At 56.7% G+C, this 15,640-nt stretch overlaps 6 protein-coding genes across 6 annotated transcripts in view; 3 read left to right on the plus strand and 3 right to left on the minus strand.

Annotated features, from left to right (window-relative positions):
- Positions 1-1,307: 1,307 nt before the first annotated feature.
- On the minus strand, positions 1,308-2,681 carry VDAG_05916 (uncharacterized protein; the record flags this gene model as incomplete). The annotated part of the gene is made up of 2 exons (XM_009655313.1): positions 1,308-2,437; positions 2,519-2,681. The coding sequence occupies 2 exons, from the start codon at positions 2,679-2,681 to the stop codon at positions 1,308-1,310; spliced, it is 1,293 nt and encodes a 430-aa protein (XP_009653608.1).
- A 472-nt stretch (positions 2,682-3,153) lies between these two features.
- Positions 3,154-4,480, minus strand: VDAG_05917 (alpha-1,3-mannosyltransferase CMT1; the record flags this gene model as incomplete). The annotated part of the gene is made up of 2 exons (XM_009655314.1): positions 3,154-4,166; positions 4,228-4,480. 2 exons carry the CDS (start codon positions 4,478-4,480, stop codon positions 3,154-3,156), a joined length of 1,266 nt encoding a protein of 421 aa, XP_009653609.1.
- Positions 4,481-8,027: 3,547 nt separating this feature from the next.
- VDAG_05918 (NADH-cytochrome b5 reductase) lies at positions 8,028-9,244 on the plus strand (the record flags this gene model as incomplete). Its single annotated transcript, XM_009655315.1, has 5 exons — positions 8,028-8,181; positions 8,243-8,324; positions 8,376-8,775; positions 8,866-8,919; positions 8,975-9,244. 5 exons carry the CDS (start codon positions 8,028-8,030, stop codon positions 9,122-9,124), a joined length of 840 nt encoding a protein of 279 aa, XP_009653610.1. The 3' UTR covers positions 9,125-9,244.
- A 327-nt stretch (positions 9,245-9,571) lies between these two features.
- VDAG_05919 (pre-mRNA-splicing factor SPP2) lies at positions 9,572-10,783 on the plus strand (the record flags this gene model as incomplete). Its single annotated transcript, XM_009655316.1, has 1 exon — positions 9,572-10,783. One exon carries the CDS (start codon positions 9,572-9,574, stop codon positions 10,781-10,783), a length of 1,212 nt encoding a protein of 403 aa, XP_009653611.1.
- Positions 10,784-12,213: 1,430 nt separating this feature from the next.
- VDAG_05920 (maltose permease MAL61) lies at positions 12,214-13,930 on the plus strand (the record flags this gene model as incomplete). Its single annotated transcript, XM_009655317.1, has 2 exons — positions 12,214-13,292; positions 13,351-13,930. 2 exons carry the CDS (start codon positions 12,214-12,216, stop codon positions 13,928-13,930), a joined length of 1,659 nt encoding a protein of 552 aa, XP_009653612.1.
- Positions 13,931-14,338: 408 nt separating this feature from the next.
- The window catches only part of VDAG_05921 (general alpha-glucoside permease), a gene marked incomplete at both ends in the record, with an annotated part of 2,090 nt that continues 788 nt past the window's right edge, over positions 14,339-15,640 (minus strand). Inside the window, one exon of the mRNA XM_009655318.1 lies at positions 14,339-15,633. Coding sequence (XP_009653613.1) covers positions 14,339-15,633 — 1,295 coding nt within the window. The remainder of the gene's footprint in view (positions 15,634-15,640) is intronic.

A 15,640-nucleotide genomic window follows, 5' to 3' on the forward strand; every position in this document is an offset into this window, starting at 1 on the left:
AGACAAGTCAGCTGCGATACGGATACGAAACGGCACGGACAGGCCACGCCCTGGTTGCTTTTTTGCTGGTCGCTCGTGTTTGGCCCCGTCTTGTCACCCTGATATGGTCCACGTGCGAACACCATCTCGGTGCCGGTGCCGGTGCCAGTACTCCCAGGAGGGAGATACCCCATCGTTTAGAGGACCCTTGGATTGGGGTTGAGAACGAGTCGCCGGGACTAGAATAGATGTTCTCTCCGCTCACGTCCGCGGCGCTTTCAGGACCGCGTGAATTCCCGTCCACGAAAGCAGAGGTTATTTTTGTCGGCCGGGCGACAGGATGAGACCAGCGAAGCGACAAACACTCAGGAACAGGTAACGGATTAGCAATCGAGGGGGTAGGAATGCAGCATGCAGCGGTTTGCGCTTGGTCGGCGGGGAGATTTTCGGGGGCTTTCCAGGCGAAGCAAGTCGCCAGAGTGGTGGTGATCCAAGTGATCTTCCGCAGGGGTCGGTCGAGTGGGCGCACCCCCTCACGCCCAATGGCGCTGCCAAGGGTGCGACAAGCCACTGCCGCATGCGCTGGTGCTGATGGTGTTGGTGTTGCCGACCGCCTGGTTTGCCTGTCTGTCTATCCTGATCTGATTGATGCCTTGGTACCGAGATTGGTCGAGCGAGTCCGCGAGATGTAGGTACCTTAGCGAAGGGTGGGTGAAAAAGAGGTGAGTGTGTGTGAGGCTTGGATTTGCTCGCCCCTTTGGCTACGAAACTCAATTCAGCAGCAAATTGCCCGGCTGGCAAACCACTCGAAGCAGGGGCGGTCAGGCATGCTAGGCAGGTGCAACCTCGTTGCGTCTTTCACTGCTGATTCTGACTTGATCCTGACTTGGGTGAGTGTGAGCAGGAACCCCCGGATTGATCACGTGCCCTGACATTTCATCTTCCGGCCCATGTACGGCAGGTCGCAGGGCTTTCTTGTTCAATTGTATTAGAAATTGACATTTTACCATCTAGGGTACCACCTTAGGGACATCATACATTCCTGCCCCTGGTGTTCTAATGATGCGGTATCACCCTGACCCAGGTCCTGTCACGGCCACAATACGGTTGTGACTTCTGTGAAGGGAGAGAAGCGGCACAAAGTACAACATGTTTGCTTGTTTAGAGTCTCTCTATAATTCTGCCAACACACCCTCGTTTTGCTGCATTCTCCCTTCTCCGGTCGGATATCAACAAGCCCGGACGCTCGCAATCGATCTCCATGCTCCTGATCAACGCCCTCGCAGCATATATTATCAACCCCGACAAGTCAGCAAGGTATAGCTTGCCTACCGTACACGAACAGGCCAGCCTGCGATGCCCAGAGAAGATAGCAGCATCATGGATCCAAGGTACAGAATGAGCGGCTCAAACTTGTTCAGTCCATACCCGGCTTCGACAGGCCCACTCATCAGCGGCGCGCTGATCGGGCCCGTCAGGATATTGCCAATGCCCTTTCCAAAAGCCATCATGCTGTAGACAGGTCCTGGGTCATCCGACATGATCGATCCAAACTTGGGCCACAGGATGACGAAGCTGCCTGCAAACCAGCCATACACCAAGGCGAAGGCAAGCAGCGTTCCAAGGTTGGCGGCAAAGCCCCAGATGAGGAAGCTCGCCAGCGCCGAGACGAAGGTGGATACGAAGACAAGACCGAGGACATTGTGGACTCGGTCCGAGAGGTAGCCCATGGCGACCTGTCCAAATGTGGTTGCGAGGTTATGGGCCGACAGGATCAGCGCACCCATTGTTCCTGAGAGTCCGATGCTCGAAGCGTAGGTCGGCAAGTACAAGCCTGGGATATAGTAACCCAGGCCCTGGACGACGTTGGAGAAGGCAAAGACGTAGAACAATGGCTGCTTGAAGAAGCTGACATCAATCCCACGTAGAGCACCGTGATGCGAGACTGGCAGGCGCCCCTTGAGCACTGGGAGGACTGGGAGCACGGCGATGAACAGTCCCACGGCCACGGCCCGCAACGTGGTTTGGTAGCCGTATTTGGCCAGAAGGACTTGGAGGAGGAACGGGAAGCCGACGCCGCTGAAGCCACCACCAGCGAACATGACACCGTAGGCCAGGCCTCTCCTTGTGATGAACCATTCGTTGAGCATGCGCAAGACGGGGAAGTAGAGAAGAGTAAAGCCCAGTCCGTACAACACGCCCTGGGTGGCGATGAGACCCGACACGGAGGTAGCGAAGGAGGCGCCAACGAGCGATGCAATGCAACAGAGAAAGCCACAAATGATCATGTGTCTCTGCCACTGCTGGAAGCGCTTGACGAGAGGTGTCACGATGGGTGCCCCCAAAAAGTATATGCTAGTCGCCAAGGTACCGACGACGGCGATCTTGTCATGCTCATCCTCGAAGTTTGGGTGTTTGGCATAATACTCCTGGAACACACCATATGAGAGTGGGAAGCCTGCGGACAAGGAGATGGATTAGCCAAACAGAAAGACATGGGAGAAGGCCGCTGTAGCAAATCGAGCCAGGGGGAACGCACCCCAGAGCAAAGCCTCAATCACGAAGGCTCCGAAGAGGAATTTCAAGGCCGGCGCTCCCCTGTCGGAAGACGGGAGAGTCGGAACGAGAGATTCGGCTTCCTCAACATCGGCTCCAGCCGAGGCCTCCCTCGGGCTGTGGAAGGTTTGAAGTTCTGTCGCCATTGGGTGGGTAGTTCCTGCGCACACACTAGACCAGGCGCAACGACCTTGGGCTGACTGAAAGCACAATAGATGCCGGTTCTTGCGAGAAAATCAAATTGCCCAGGTGAGGCAGAGGAGACTTCTACGAAGCCTCTTTATATCGCTGACCCCTCCGACCCCTCAATCGTGTGTTTGCATAGGGCGTGGAAAGGTATGATTCATCCCCCTCCGGTCCTAGCGCCGGCCCCCCTTTCCGGTCCTTGGACCGGGCCGGTCTCGGTCGCGTGGAGTCATGGCTCGCCATCGGAGATCATGTTCACCACGCGGCATATGGTGCGCGCGATTTGGTTTCTTGTCGCACGACTTGGCATTGCATCCATCGATTTTTAAACATGATGCATCCGTCTATCACTTCAATGTCTCGTTCCACGGCCGCCAAAACTGGTTCTGCCAACCCTCCATGCACTTCACCTTCTCTGGTGGCCCGGCCCACTCAATCTTGGCGTCCTCTTCCGTCTGTTGTCTGACGAGATCGGACGTGAAGCCCTTCAGCTTCTTCAGCTTCTCGGCCTTTTCGTCTGAATACTCCAGATTGACTGACGGCTGGCACCACGGCGATCTTGCCAAAGCCCCTGTGCCAGAGGTCCTTGCAGAACATTTGCGGCTCGCCCTGAGCACATTCCCCCTTGTGAACGTTGCGGAACCGCAGGCCGTCGAGGAGAGGCGCAGCTGTGAAGGCCGTGGCGCCGTTCCAGCAGACAAACGCCTGGAAAGGAACCTTGGAATCCAGGCGTGCCTTGGTCTGCGGGTGGTTCCAGAACAGGTTCCACGCGAAGTCCCAACTCCCGTTGGGGGGGATGTCAAAGAAAGAGTCCCCATTGATGCCGCGTGCGACCCAGACGTCGTAGAATGTGGGATCGCGGCCGACATATGTCCAGTCCATGGCGCAAGTCATGTCGGCGCCGAGTCGTCGTCGTTGAAGCGCCAGTTCGAGGAGGTCCTCAGCGCAGGCGGCCACGTCGTTGATGAATAGAACCGTCGTGTTGGCCGAGGTGCGATAGGTATGGTTCAGCAGAGGCTCCAGCCCCAGATTCCGCAGTTTGGCGAGCTTCAGGATCCTTGAGCCTGTCCCTGGATTGATGTCCGAAGACTGATAGTGGTAAGAGAAGCCGTCTTGCCGCAGGAAAGGTGCCAATGCCGCTAACACGTCTGCCGTTCCGTCAGGAGAATGCCCTTCGACGATCGACAGGGCGCATCGGTCTGGTCCGAGGAAGCGCATTGCCTCGACGATGCTACCCAGAAGTCGCGGCAGGAGATCGCGGCAGTTGCGCAGGTCTAAAGCGAAGTAGTAATCGATGTGGTTGTCATTTGCTTCGCTCTCGTTTCTCAAGACATTGTACCGCGTGCTATTCACCCGGGGACACCCCAGGCGCGGCAGAGCCGTCGACTCGGGGTCGAGAATGGAGTCTACGTAGGGTCGGATCTTCTCTGCTGCAAGAATCGTTCCTGTGGCACTGTCAGATTGCATCTTCTCAAACAAATGATTAGCAAGGCCAAGTCCACGAACCATTTTTTACTCGGGCCGGTGGCAGCGCCGTGCTGCTCGGTACTGGGAGAGACGTGAATGTGTCATCACTGTCCGGTACACCTGATGGCGTGATGCTTTCAGGTGAACTTTCCGGCTGCCAGTGACTGAGAAACGGAACATGGAGGCCAGAGATGAGCGTAAGGTGATCACTGCCGAGGTAGAGGCTTGCTGCCAACAACAGAAAGATCACCACCGGCACGATCAAGAGCAGGAACCGGCGGTCGCGGTGCATGGCGACGAATGGATTTGACGCCGGGGCATGACCGAAATGAGTGAAGAAAGGAAAGTAAGATCAAACAACGCGCTATGCTGCTACGTAGAAGAAAAACGACATGATGCGTCTGGAAATTCCGCATATTTTGACCCCATGGGCAGCCAGCCGTTGGGTGCTGGGTGGCCTAGGTAAGTTCAGGGGGCACAACTCACAGCCTCGTCCAACTGACAGCCTGTGGAGGTTGCATCCGCACAATGACAGCAGAATTAGCGCCAACGACAACGCTGTGATGATTTCAGCAACAGCAGCACCAGCATGACCCAGGCGTCGAGATCAATCGTTTGACATACGATCAGAATTACCCGTCTTCGTCCAGATCGACGCAATTCAAAACAAACAGTAGGTGCAACAGAGTTTCACGGATAAATTTTGCCCACGAATCCCTCAGTCAGTGGCCACTCTCCAGAGACTTCGTGAAAAGTTGTCTGAGAAGGTGTGTTTGATGGCGATGTGCGGAGCCCATCCTGGTGCAGCACAACCCTGGCGCTTGATTTACCGAATCTACGGAACGCCTCTTATCTGGCCAATCCAAGTTCTATGATTGACGCCGAGATTTTTCAACAGCCCACAGGCAGTGTGCCAAGGATCGCGCTATTATCTCTTGCATACTGAGTGCCAACGGTCAACAACATCAGGTGGCTGGTGAGGAAAATACTGACTCTCACACATCGTCCCTATATCTATCAGACTTCTCTTGTGAAGCCCCCAAAGCTCGTTGTCTCTCTCCATGTTGTCTGGACATGTCATCTACTGCATTTGTAAAAGAAATTGTGAAGATGCTGTCGCGGCTTGGGCTCCCTAGATCGCATAGGACCCTTGATCTTGTGTCGGTGGTTGCTCTAACGGCTCAGTTGGTGATGAATACTAGGTGGCGAGCCGAGGATACTACAAGGGACCTAGACCCAACGCCTTCTGCATGAGGGGTGGATATCAAATATCCTCCTTTCGAACAGGGACGTGGTACAGCCCGCCTCCTTTTGACGAGTGTTGTCTGCTGCGGAAAATCTTAGATGGTTCTTGAACTTGTGGTCCACCCTCGAGCTATCGCCAGCGATGAATCGAATGATGGATTGCGTCGTGTTTCTTTTCTTGTTTCTCAACTTAGTTGCAAGATGCTCAAGCTTTAAGCCTCTTCACCAAATCAATGCTGTGACGGCCACCCCTCCTGAAAATCCGGCTTCTGTTGCCAACGCAACTCGTCTTTTGCAGAAGAGGGCAACGGTGACCGAACTCTCAACTTGCGGGTACGGCAAAGGAGATCCAGACCGACCGAGAACCGCAAACTCCGGATACAATTGTCGCATAGATGTCCAAAATGGTCTTTGGGGATTCTGTCCGACAACAGTCTTGACGGCTAGCGACTGTGGGCTAGCCGGAAGCTGCTTCGATGATCATGACTGTTTCACGGGATGTGGTCTTACGGACCGGCCTGATCTGACGACTTTCTCCTGGTACGTCTTAGTCTCTGTATGGGACTGCGAATATTTCGTATATTGGCAATCGATGGAATTACCTGGTGGACTGACAGTTACCGATATATAGCATCAGGGAATTCTGCTCTACAGCCGTGCTCACGGTAGGCGTCGATCAGACCTACTCATACATTGCCTGTGGCGCTCAGCCTGGGACCGATCACTATTTCATCAGCCCGACCCCGACGAAAGATACGACTTCGAGCACCGAGTCCTCTGTAACCGCTACTGAAGACTCTATTTCCACTCCATCCCAGACGACCGCGATTACAGATTCCGTTGAAAGACCTCTGACAGAGGCACAGAACTCCCGGGATTCAGAACCTGCAACGTCAAGACGTGGCACAGAAGCCTCCTCAGCGCCAGTTGGGGAGTCTTCCTCGTCAAGTGACTCCAAGACAACTAGGCCCAATCATTGGTGGTGTTCTAGGTGGCCTGGCTTTGATTTGCGGCACTACTATCGCAGTTGTATATTTGCTGCGGAGGAAACGCAAGCAAACTTCAATCAACGAACAAGGCGAGCCGCCCACCCAAGACAATCCAAGCTATCGTGGCTCCAGGATACGCCAAACCATATGCTGATGGCGGCTGGGGTCCACAGGAGCTACAGTTAGGACGTGATGGTCATAACAGGAGTGTTGCGGAGCTGGCAAGTTGAAAACTTATAAAAGGAATGATTCACAAAACCTGCACCCAGGTTTTTCCCGCGTAAATGAATAAGAACCCGAGCCTCGGGTTAAGGAGCTCAAAGATGCAGCCAACTCGGTTCCAGGCTTGGGCGGTCCTCGTGTGCTCCTATAAAATCTGAGAGGCTTGAAAATGCCCTCTCTGAATAAGTAGCTCAAGGATACTGGCATTCTACAACGTTTCGGGAAACAGCTTATGTGTTGCGCCCAACCCATGGCTGCTGACCAGGAGTTCCGTAGCCTCCAACTCCCTGGAAAGACCTGACGCCTACTAGTCTCCCCTGTTGCTCCGAACATTTGATCTGAATTTGAATGGCCATGATTCGGTCCTCATGGGATCCAAGCCCTCCATCAAGCACGCGCACACTGCCGTTGGACAAGGATTGCAAATCCTTCGTGGCGGGGCCATGTTGGTAAAGATTCTTTGACCAGGAAGCGGGAAAAGTCCTGTCCAACGGGGTTTCTTGAAAGAGTGCTTCGAAGTTACTGTTACAGCTTCAAAATTGACAGGATCTGTCGAGGTACAGGCCTCCATAGGAATGTCGATGGGGAGGGTGGGAGCAGTGATCAGATGCTTCGTTCAGAAGTCGAGTAGCTGACCTCTCGGAAGAGCACCATGTTGATGCATCGACAAATCAATTGCCAAATACCATTCATATGGAAGCGTGGCAAGCACGAGATGAAGTGGCTGCAGATTTACGGCGATTGAATCCAATTTCCATTGTGGGAAATGGTTCCCTGGGAATACTGTGTCCAAGTGCTATAGTGCTTGAAATGGGTGTTGCTGGCTCCAATGATTCGAACATCCCGTGCCGAGAGATCTGGGCAGAGAAGGGGCCGTGGACATCAAGGAATGCGTCACCACAAAGGCGATCGTTGGACTTGGGTGTTGGACCATGTGTTGAAGTGCTGGATCGTATTAAGCCAAGGGGAAGCAGATCCAGGTAGCTTTGGCCAGGAATGATATCAGCCTTCAGCTTCGCGTACTAAGGACAAAGTTGACATTGCGCCTCTCAGTAGAAGCTTAATCCGAATTAGTTGGTGCGTTTGAGTGTACGTAAGAGTGTAAGATGGAGGGGCATTCCTAGGTGCTGCGAGTTCTGAGCATTCCGAGATTCCGGACTCGGCCGAGCCCAAAGCTAGACTGACCGCCTCGGCAGAGCCACCGGCAGAATTCAACACAACTGCTCGTCTGCGCCAAATTAAGGTAAGGTAGTCTGGGCATCACTACCCTGGTCGCATCTTACGATCGCATCTTTTGCGGCTTCACTTCTGCCCTACCAATTCGCTCCCCCACTCGCTCTCCAACAAGGCCATACCAAGCACACACGTGCCCTCACCTGCACCATGGCCGACGCACTGGGCTCGAAGAAGTTTGTCGACGGGGTTTACATCCCCGTCGTCCTGATGATCGTGGGCACCCTCATCGTCAAGCGCGAATGGACCCCCTATACCGTTCTCGTGGCGCTTGCTCTTGGCAGCTGGAAGTTCTTCAGCCTGAGTATGTTGGAGCATCCATATCCGGCATCGATTCTCGAGACTGCTTCTAACGCCTTGTGCAGAGATTAAGAAGGTTCTCAAGCCCGATGTATACCAAGAGTTTGAGCTCAAGGAGAAGACCATCATCTCCCACAATGTCGCCATGTACGTTCTCGTGGCCCCTCTGACGACCATGATCTCGTGCTGACCTGCCAGCTACCGCTTCTCGCTCCCCTCTCCCACCTCGATCCTCGGCCTCCCCATCGGCCAGCACATCTCGATCGGCGAGGTCCTCGCGCAGCCCGACGGCACCCACAAGGAGATTGTCCGCTCCTACACCCCCATCTCGGGCGACCACCAGCCCGGCTACTTCGACCTTCTCATCAAGTCGTACCCCACGGGCAACATCTCCAAGCACATGGCCTCCCTCAAGGTCGGCCAGCCCATCCGCGTCAAGGGCCCCAAGGGCGCCTTCGTCTACACGCCCAACATGGTGCGCCACTTCGGCATGATTGCCGGCGGCACCGGCATCACGCCCATGCTCCAGGTCGTCCGCGCCATCATCCGCGGCCGCGCTGCCGGCGACACGACCCAGGTCGACCTCATCTTTGCCAACGTCACCCAGCAGGACATGCTCGGGGGCTCTGAATGAGGTACTCACCATCATTTCTCCGGGCGCTTCCGCGTCCACTACGTGCTCGACAAGGCCCCCGAGGGCTGGACCGGCGGCGTTGGCTACGTTACGGCCGACATGATCACCGTGAGTTGCGCTCGTGCCCCCGCTGGTGCGCGCTGTTTACGCTAACATTCTACAGAAATGGCTGCCCGCGGCGGCTCCTGACGTCAAGCTTCTGCTGTGTGGTCCTCCCCCGATGATCAGCGGCCTCAAGAAGACGGCCGTCACGCTCGGCTTCGAGAAGGCCCGCCCCGTCAGCAAGCTGGCCGACCAGGTCTTCGCCTTTTAGATATAGCGACAAGCGTTAAACGGAAAACCATTCATAAACCACATACACGTTGGGAGGCCACATATAGACCGTATAGGTTTCAGAAGAAAGGGGGCCATAATGTAACCGAGTTACTTGTTCGCCAATTGCTTGCGTGACCTTGTATCCTCGGGATGTGCCCCTCGGGATGTGCCCCTCGGCATTTCTGCCCCTCATCCACGGCAATCCATGCCCAAGCTCCTTAGGCGGCGGTGTAACGTGTGGGAACATTTGTCTGGGGCCCAGTCAATGCACCGTGCGCCCACACCACACTCCAATGAGGCTTATGTAATACATCAACTCTCCCGCAAGTGACGTACCCATGCAGCGCGTCGAAGCCTAGCTCCTGCTCGAAAGATTTCGCGATTCGACATTCGAATCAGCACCAACATCATCATCCCCCCTAAACCGCCAACTAGACCGCCCAAAATGCCAGACCACAAACCCCCCTCCGCGCCCCGAATAGCCATCTCCTTCGGCAAGAACTCATCGTCCTCATCCTCGTCCAAACCCAACCGACCACCACCACCGCCGCCCTCCCGCCTAGGCAAACGGTCTCGCGCCCCGGCTCTAGGCAACGACTCAGACTCGGACTCGGACGACGGCCGCGCCCACCGCCACGAAGCAATCACCGAACTGGGCGGCGACTCGGACGCCGACAGGTCGTCCCGCAAGAAGCCCCGCGACCTGGTCATCACGAAACAGTCAAACCGCGACTGGAAGGCCGAGCTCCGCGCAAAGCGCGGCGGCAAGAACCTCCTGCCGGCCGAGGCGCAGGCCGCGCAGGCCGGGGCCGGCAGGGAGACGGAGCCGGCGGACGCGCAGGCCGCGCAGGCCGGGGCCGGCAGGGAGACGGAGCCGGCGGACGCGCAGAAGGACATGCAGTGGGGTCTCACGGTGACGAAGCCGCGACAGCAGCAGGCCGAGGAGGGTGAGGAGGGTGCGAGGACCGGCGATGGCGGGCGCGACGGCGGCAGGGAACGTCGACGGTCTGCGTCGCCGGCGGCCGAGGCTGTGAGACCGCAGACGGCGGATGAGGCGGCCGAGGCTGTGAGACCGCAGACGGCGGATGAGGCGGCCCTTGATGCGCTGCTGGGGAAGAAGCGCGCGTCTGAGGAGAGGACGATTCGGCCGTCAGAGGACAGCGCCTACAAGGATGACGTGGCGCAGCATGTTGGGGCCGACGCGACGATGGAGGACTACGACGCCATACCGGATGGGGAGTTTGGGGCGGCGCTGCTGAGGGGCATGGGGTGGGATGGGAAGATGCGGGGGCCTAAGCCGTCAAGGGCAGCCGCGGGGGAGAGGCGGCAGAACCAGCTCGGACTGGGGGCGAAGAAGCTGCAGGACGCTGAGGATCTGGGGCAGTGGAACCACGGCGGTGCGAAGAAGCGCGATGGCCGGCCTCCGAAGCTGGCCGATTACCGGCGGGAGGAGGAAAGGAAAAAGGCCGAGAGGAGGGACAGGAGAGAAGGCGGTTATCGGGAGAGAGACCGCTACGAGGACGCGGCGAGAGATCGCGAGCGGGACCGCGATCGAGGGCGTGACAGGGACTACGACCGCGACCGAGGCAGTCATCGCGACAGAGACAGGGAGCGGGATTCAGGGAGGCACCGTAGTGGTGAGTCGAGGAGGTACTAGCCCTCGTCAGGGCGGTATGGACGCACTTGCAGTGCGCAAGAAGACGGGTATCCTTCGATGCTGAGCAATGCCAATGTTGCTTCTTCTCGTTGACAGATCATCCGGCGCCGCAGAGTTGGCGCATTGTCTCATGTCGTAAATGGCCTGGGCAATGATGCAAGCAGGCTCTCCCATGGATGCACTTGCACCAAAGAGCCGACGTCAGTCCGCTGACTATTTCTTAGCCAAGGTCCCAAACATCGCCAGCCGAACTATAGTCTGATGGAGGATCGGGGACTATGGCTCGGATGCTACTAGAGCTACCTAGGTACCAAACATCGATACACTCGAATCAGCCCTGCGGTTTGTCTGGGACCAATGAAGAAACTTCGACATCTCTACTGACGGACTTTCCCCGGACGCCAGCCAAAGTAAAAACATTGACTGGCAGGGTGAACACCGCTTGTCCTTTCTAATATTCCGTCTTTCAATTCCGAGATGTGGTACCTACCTAGGCAGTTACAATCCCATCACAGCTAAGGGAAACAGGCTCGCACCAAGCAGATTTTGAGCCACAACCGCAATTCCAACATAACATGCCATCATGGCCTCTCCACCGATTGTGAAGTAAACGCAAACTCAAAACAACACGAGCCACTCATGGCCGACGGCTAAGCACAATCAACATCTGGCCGGCACGGTGCTTCGTCGGCCAGGAAAGCACTGGCGGCATCCCTCTGCCGATGCGCTGTCGGATCGCATGAGATGCGGATGACGATTTGCCTTCCGTTTTGTTCTCTCGCCGTCAGAGTGGCTTCATATATTTCGGAGTCTCGTGAGGTGGGATATGGTACAAGTGTCCAGGGAGACCCTTGATGATGATGTCTATCTCCGCTACGTCGGTAGATGCAAGGTAAAGACAATATCTGCTTGAAACGTGCTGGCATCCATATATGCCACACACGTCTACCTGCCTAACAATCTTAAACAGCGTTCAATTCATGCTTACGGAGGGAACAGGAGAAGCAGTGGGCATTGCCACGCCGGAATCTCTGACGTGTTGACTGATTGGAGCTTTGGCGATGCCCCGACCTGCCAGACACGGCTTGCTCCCCCGGCAACATGCTAGATACAGACGCCTTGAATACACCAGTCAACTGCCTAAGGGACCCTAGCCTCATGGGCTAGGTACTAGAGGTACAGAAGGCGGGCTCTCCTGCCCCCCTTCGCATCGTGAACCTACACCTACCCGCAAACCTACTAACGGCGCCTCATGTGGCAAGAACCATGTGTCCTTCCCCATACCGAATTCCCATTTAAAAAACACAAGGTAGTGCTCTGTCAACTTCACCGACAGCCATGGCAGACATTGCAGTTTGGTATTCAAACATATCAACATCTTGCATCGGATACGATACCTGACTCCATCACGACGCAGCCTTATCAACACTATGGAGGAAGACGCTCCCGAATATATCCGGCGAGAGCCCGAGGCCCTCAATGCCTTTATCCAAGAGAAAACGTCGCCGTATGGAAGAGTCATCCGTTCATGGAAGATGGCCATCTTCTGGTCGGTTCTCTTTTCCGTCACCATCATCGGCGAGGGTTATGATCTGGCTCTCATGGGCAACTTCTTCTCCTTGAGGCAGTTCCAAGATCTCTTCGGCAGATCTCACGGCCCAGGTCTTCCTCGTGAGATCCCTGCTCTCTGGCAGAGTGGAATGCTGTGCGCCGCTCTCGCAGGCCAGCTCATCGGCATTTACTTTACCGGACACTCTGTCGACCGCTACGGCCACCGTAAGACCGTCATCTTCGCCCTTGGCCAGGTCATGGTTTTTCTCCTCATCGGCTTCTTCTCTCCAACCGTTATCCCCATCGGTGGCTCGGACGCAGGCCTCGGTATGCTGTTCGTCGGCGAGCTCCTCATGGGCGTCCCCTGGGGCGTGTTCCAGGCCACAACGCTGGCGTACTCCTCTGAGATCGCGCCAGCCAAACTGCGACCTACCCTCACCACCTTTATTAACATGTGCTGGATCTTTGGCCAGCTCTTCTCCACAGCTGCCAACAAGGCCGTCACACGTCTGGACAGCAACCTCCTCGCCTTCCGAATCCCCCTCATGGTGCAATGGCTATGGCCAGTCCCCGTCGCCGTTGGTGCCTTCATCGCCCCCGAGTCCCCCTGGTGGCTCATTCGTCAGGGCCGCTCCGAAGACGCCAGGAGGTCCCTCAGACGGCTCAACAGGCAGGCCGATTTTCCTCTGGAAGGCCACATCCGCGTCATGGAGCTCACGAACGAGCACGAAAGGGACTCCCTGCACAGCCCGGCAGCGGCGAGCCGCACCTCCAGCATCGCATCCAAGTCCAAGAACGAACCGACCGTCCGCTACGCGCCCGCCGTTTCGGCAGAGGCAACCGCGGCCCGGGAGTCGCCCGATGCCGTGCCCAGCTACGCCGACTGCTTCCACGGCATCAACAGGCGGCGCACAGAGATTGTCGTCATGCTCAACCTGACGCAGCAGTTGTGCGGGTCGTGCCTCATGTTCTACTCGGCCAAGCTCTACCAGAAGGGCGGCATCGCCGTCGAGCAGGCCTACGACTACACGCTCGTCCAGTACGGCCTCGGTCTCGTCGCCATCGCCTGCAGCTGGTCCGTCATGCAGCGCGTCTGCCGCCGCGCCACCTGGCTCGGGGGCCTCGGCGCCGCCGCCCTCCTCATGGCCGCCATCGGCGCCCTCCGGCTTCTCCCGGGCCTCGGCCGCCGGCGTCCCCTGGGTCATCGCCGCGCTCCTCATCGTCTTCACCGGCGTCTACAACCTGACCCTCGGCCCGCTGACCTACTCGCTCGTCAGCGAAATGTCCTCCACGCGCCTCAAGGCCAAGACGGTCGTCATCGGGCGCGCCTGCTATCTCGTTGCCGGCCTCTTCAACCTGTTCCTGACGCCCAAGATGCTCGAGGACACCCCCAACGGCTGGGGTCTGGGTCCCCAGTCTGCGCTCGTCTTTGCCGGCTGGAACGCCGTCTTCTTCGCCTGGGCCTTCTTCAGGCTGCCCGAGACCAAGGGGCGCAGCTTCGCGGAGCTCGATGTCCTCTTCAAGAGGGGCGTCAGTGCTCGGGATTTTGGAAAGACGGTCCTCACGGCGCCGGGAGCAGTGCAGGCGCAAGGGTGAGCTGGGAACGTGTGAAGACCAAGATGTTTGTTCGTAGTGCTTACTCGATATGGCTTGTTTTGTTCTTCTCCTTTTCGAAATGTCAAATTCCCCACTCGCACCCTTTACTGGCGGACCAAGATGAGGCCAAGTCAATCGGTGCGTGTCGTACAAAGCAGTCACTGAGTGGTTCAGAATGAATAGATTCCATGCATTGTATATCGCTCCAGTCTATCTCGTCATCAAATCCTCCTCATCCGGTGTGGGGCCTCTGTTCAATCTCGCCGTAAAAAAAAAAATGCATGTTCTCCTCGTTCAACGCCAGAATCCCAGTGCGAAAACCCTCCAATCCGCTTTGCAATGCGGCAGTACTTCCCGACTCCGTAGCCCAAGCCATGTCCTGAAGGTTGTGCCGGCATATACCACCATTTAGTACTCCAATCCACCAAAACTCTTATTCCTGGTCAGAGTCGCCCTCTGCAGGGTGGCACGGGGCAAATGTCCGTAACTGCGGCTTCGAGCTGTCATGGGCCGGCTCCCTTCTCCATCTCCCTCCTCAGCTGCTACCGTGGCGTCCAGCGGCATGGATGTGTTCTCGTGGATGCTCGCCACGAAGAAGGACGAGACGAGAACCGCAATGCCACCTAGTGCCAGGACGACGGAGATGGAGTGATCGCCCGGTGTTCCCCTTGGCTTCTGCCAGATCCGGAAGATGATGCTCGAACCAATGGTAGCAATGATCTGCGGTGCCGCGATGGCCATGTTGTGAATACCAAGGATGACGCCCGCCTGGTCCATCTCTTCATCGTCGCTTTGGATGCTTTGGATCGGGTGTCGATCTCCCCTCGCATGCACGTCGGTTGAGACACTCTCGCTGCTGCTGCCGTGAGCTGAACGTTCATTGCTCGGGCGACGCTGCTTCGTGGCGCGGACCATCGCATCTCGTCGACTGATCTCCGCGCTGATGATGGCCCAGGGAGCCCAGAGCGTCATGGCCCAGGTGATACCCACCAAGCCGATCAGAGCTGTGGCAGCCTCGACCGTCCTGACGATGACGGTGCAGAACATGGCCCCAGCAAACAGGACCAACGACCCAAACCATGCCCTCTTCAGAGTGAACCCGGGGATTTGAAGGCGGTCGAGCCACGGCGGGCTATCGTCGTCGTAGTACTTCGGTCCCATGTCCGATTCCCCAGGTACGTCACCAACCACCGGGTGGCTGTCGTATGTCGGGGCAATGAGGAAGGGGAGAAAAACGTTTGTCAGAAGACTGACGACTGAATTGATCAAAAGCGCAAAAGTGCCGACTTGCGTTGCTTGTTCATACAGCTCGTCAAGTTCTTCAGGCGACATGTGCGGGTTAGCCTGCAAGTAGGGCTCCACATAGATCTCGCCAATGTACGAAGACGTATAGAAGAGCAAGGGAAAGAAGCCGATCCAGGCACAAAACTGAACCTGGCAAACCTTCTTGACCTGCGGTGGCAGTCGTTTGATGGAGGTGAAGATCTTGGCGAAGAAGGACAAGAGTCCTGAATCGGTCTTGGCGGGGGGTCCATCCAGTCGGGGATCCCGTTCCTTGATCAAAACGGTGCTCAGGGCGACGGTGGCTGCCAGCGCAATGCTTGCGATGGCACAGAGAATCTTGAACTGCGAGTCGCCGAGGAACCAGAGGCGTGGAGGCAGGTTGACATATCCAGCGCAGTATCCAATAATGTTGCCAAATCCTACGAT

Source organism: Verticillium dahliae, genomic scaffold (genome assembly GCF_000150675.1).
Source record: "Verticillium dahliae VdLs.17 supercont1.11 genomic scaffold, whole genome shotgun sequence".
Lineage (NCBI taxonomy): Eukaryota > Fungi > Ascomycota > Sordariomycetes > Glomerellales > Plectosphaerellaceae > Verticillium > Verticillium dahliae.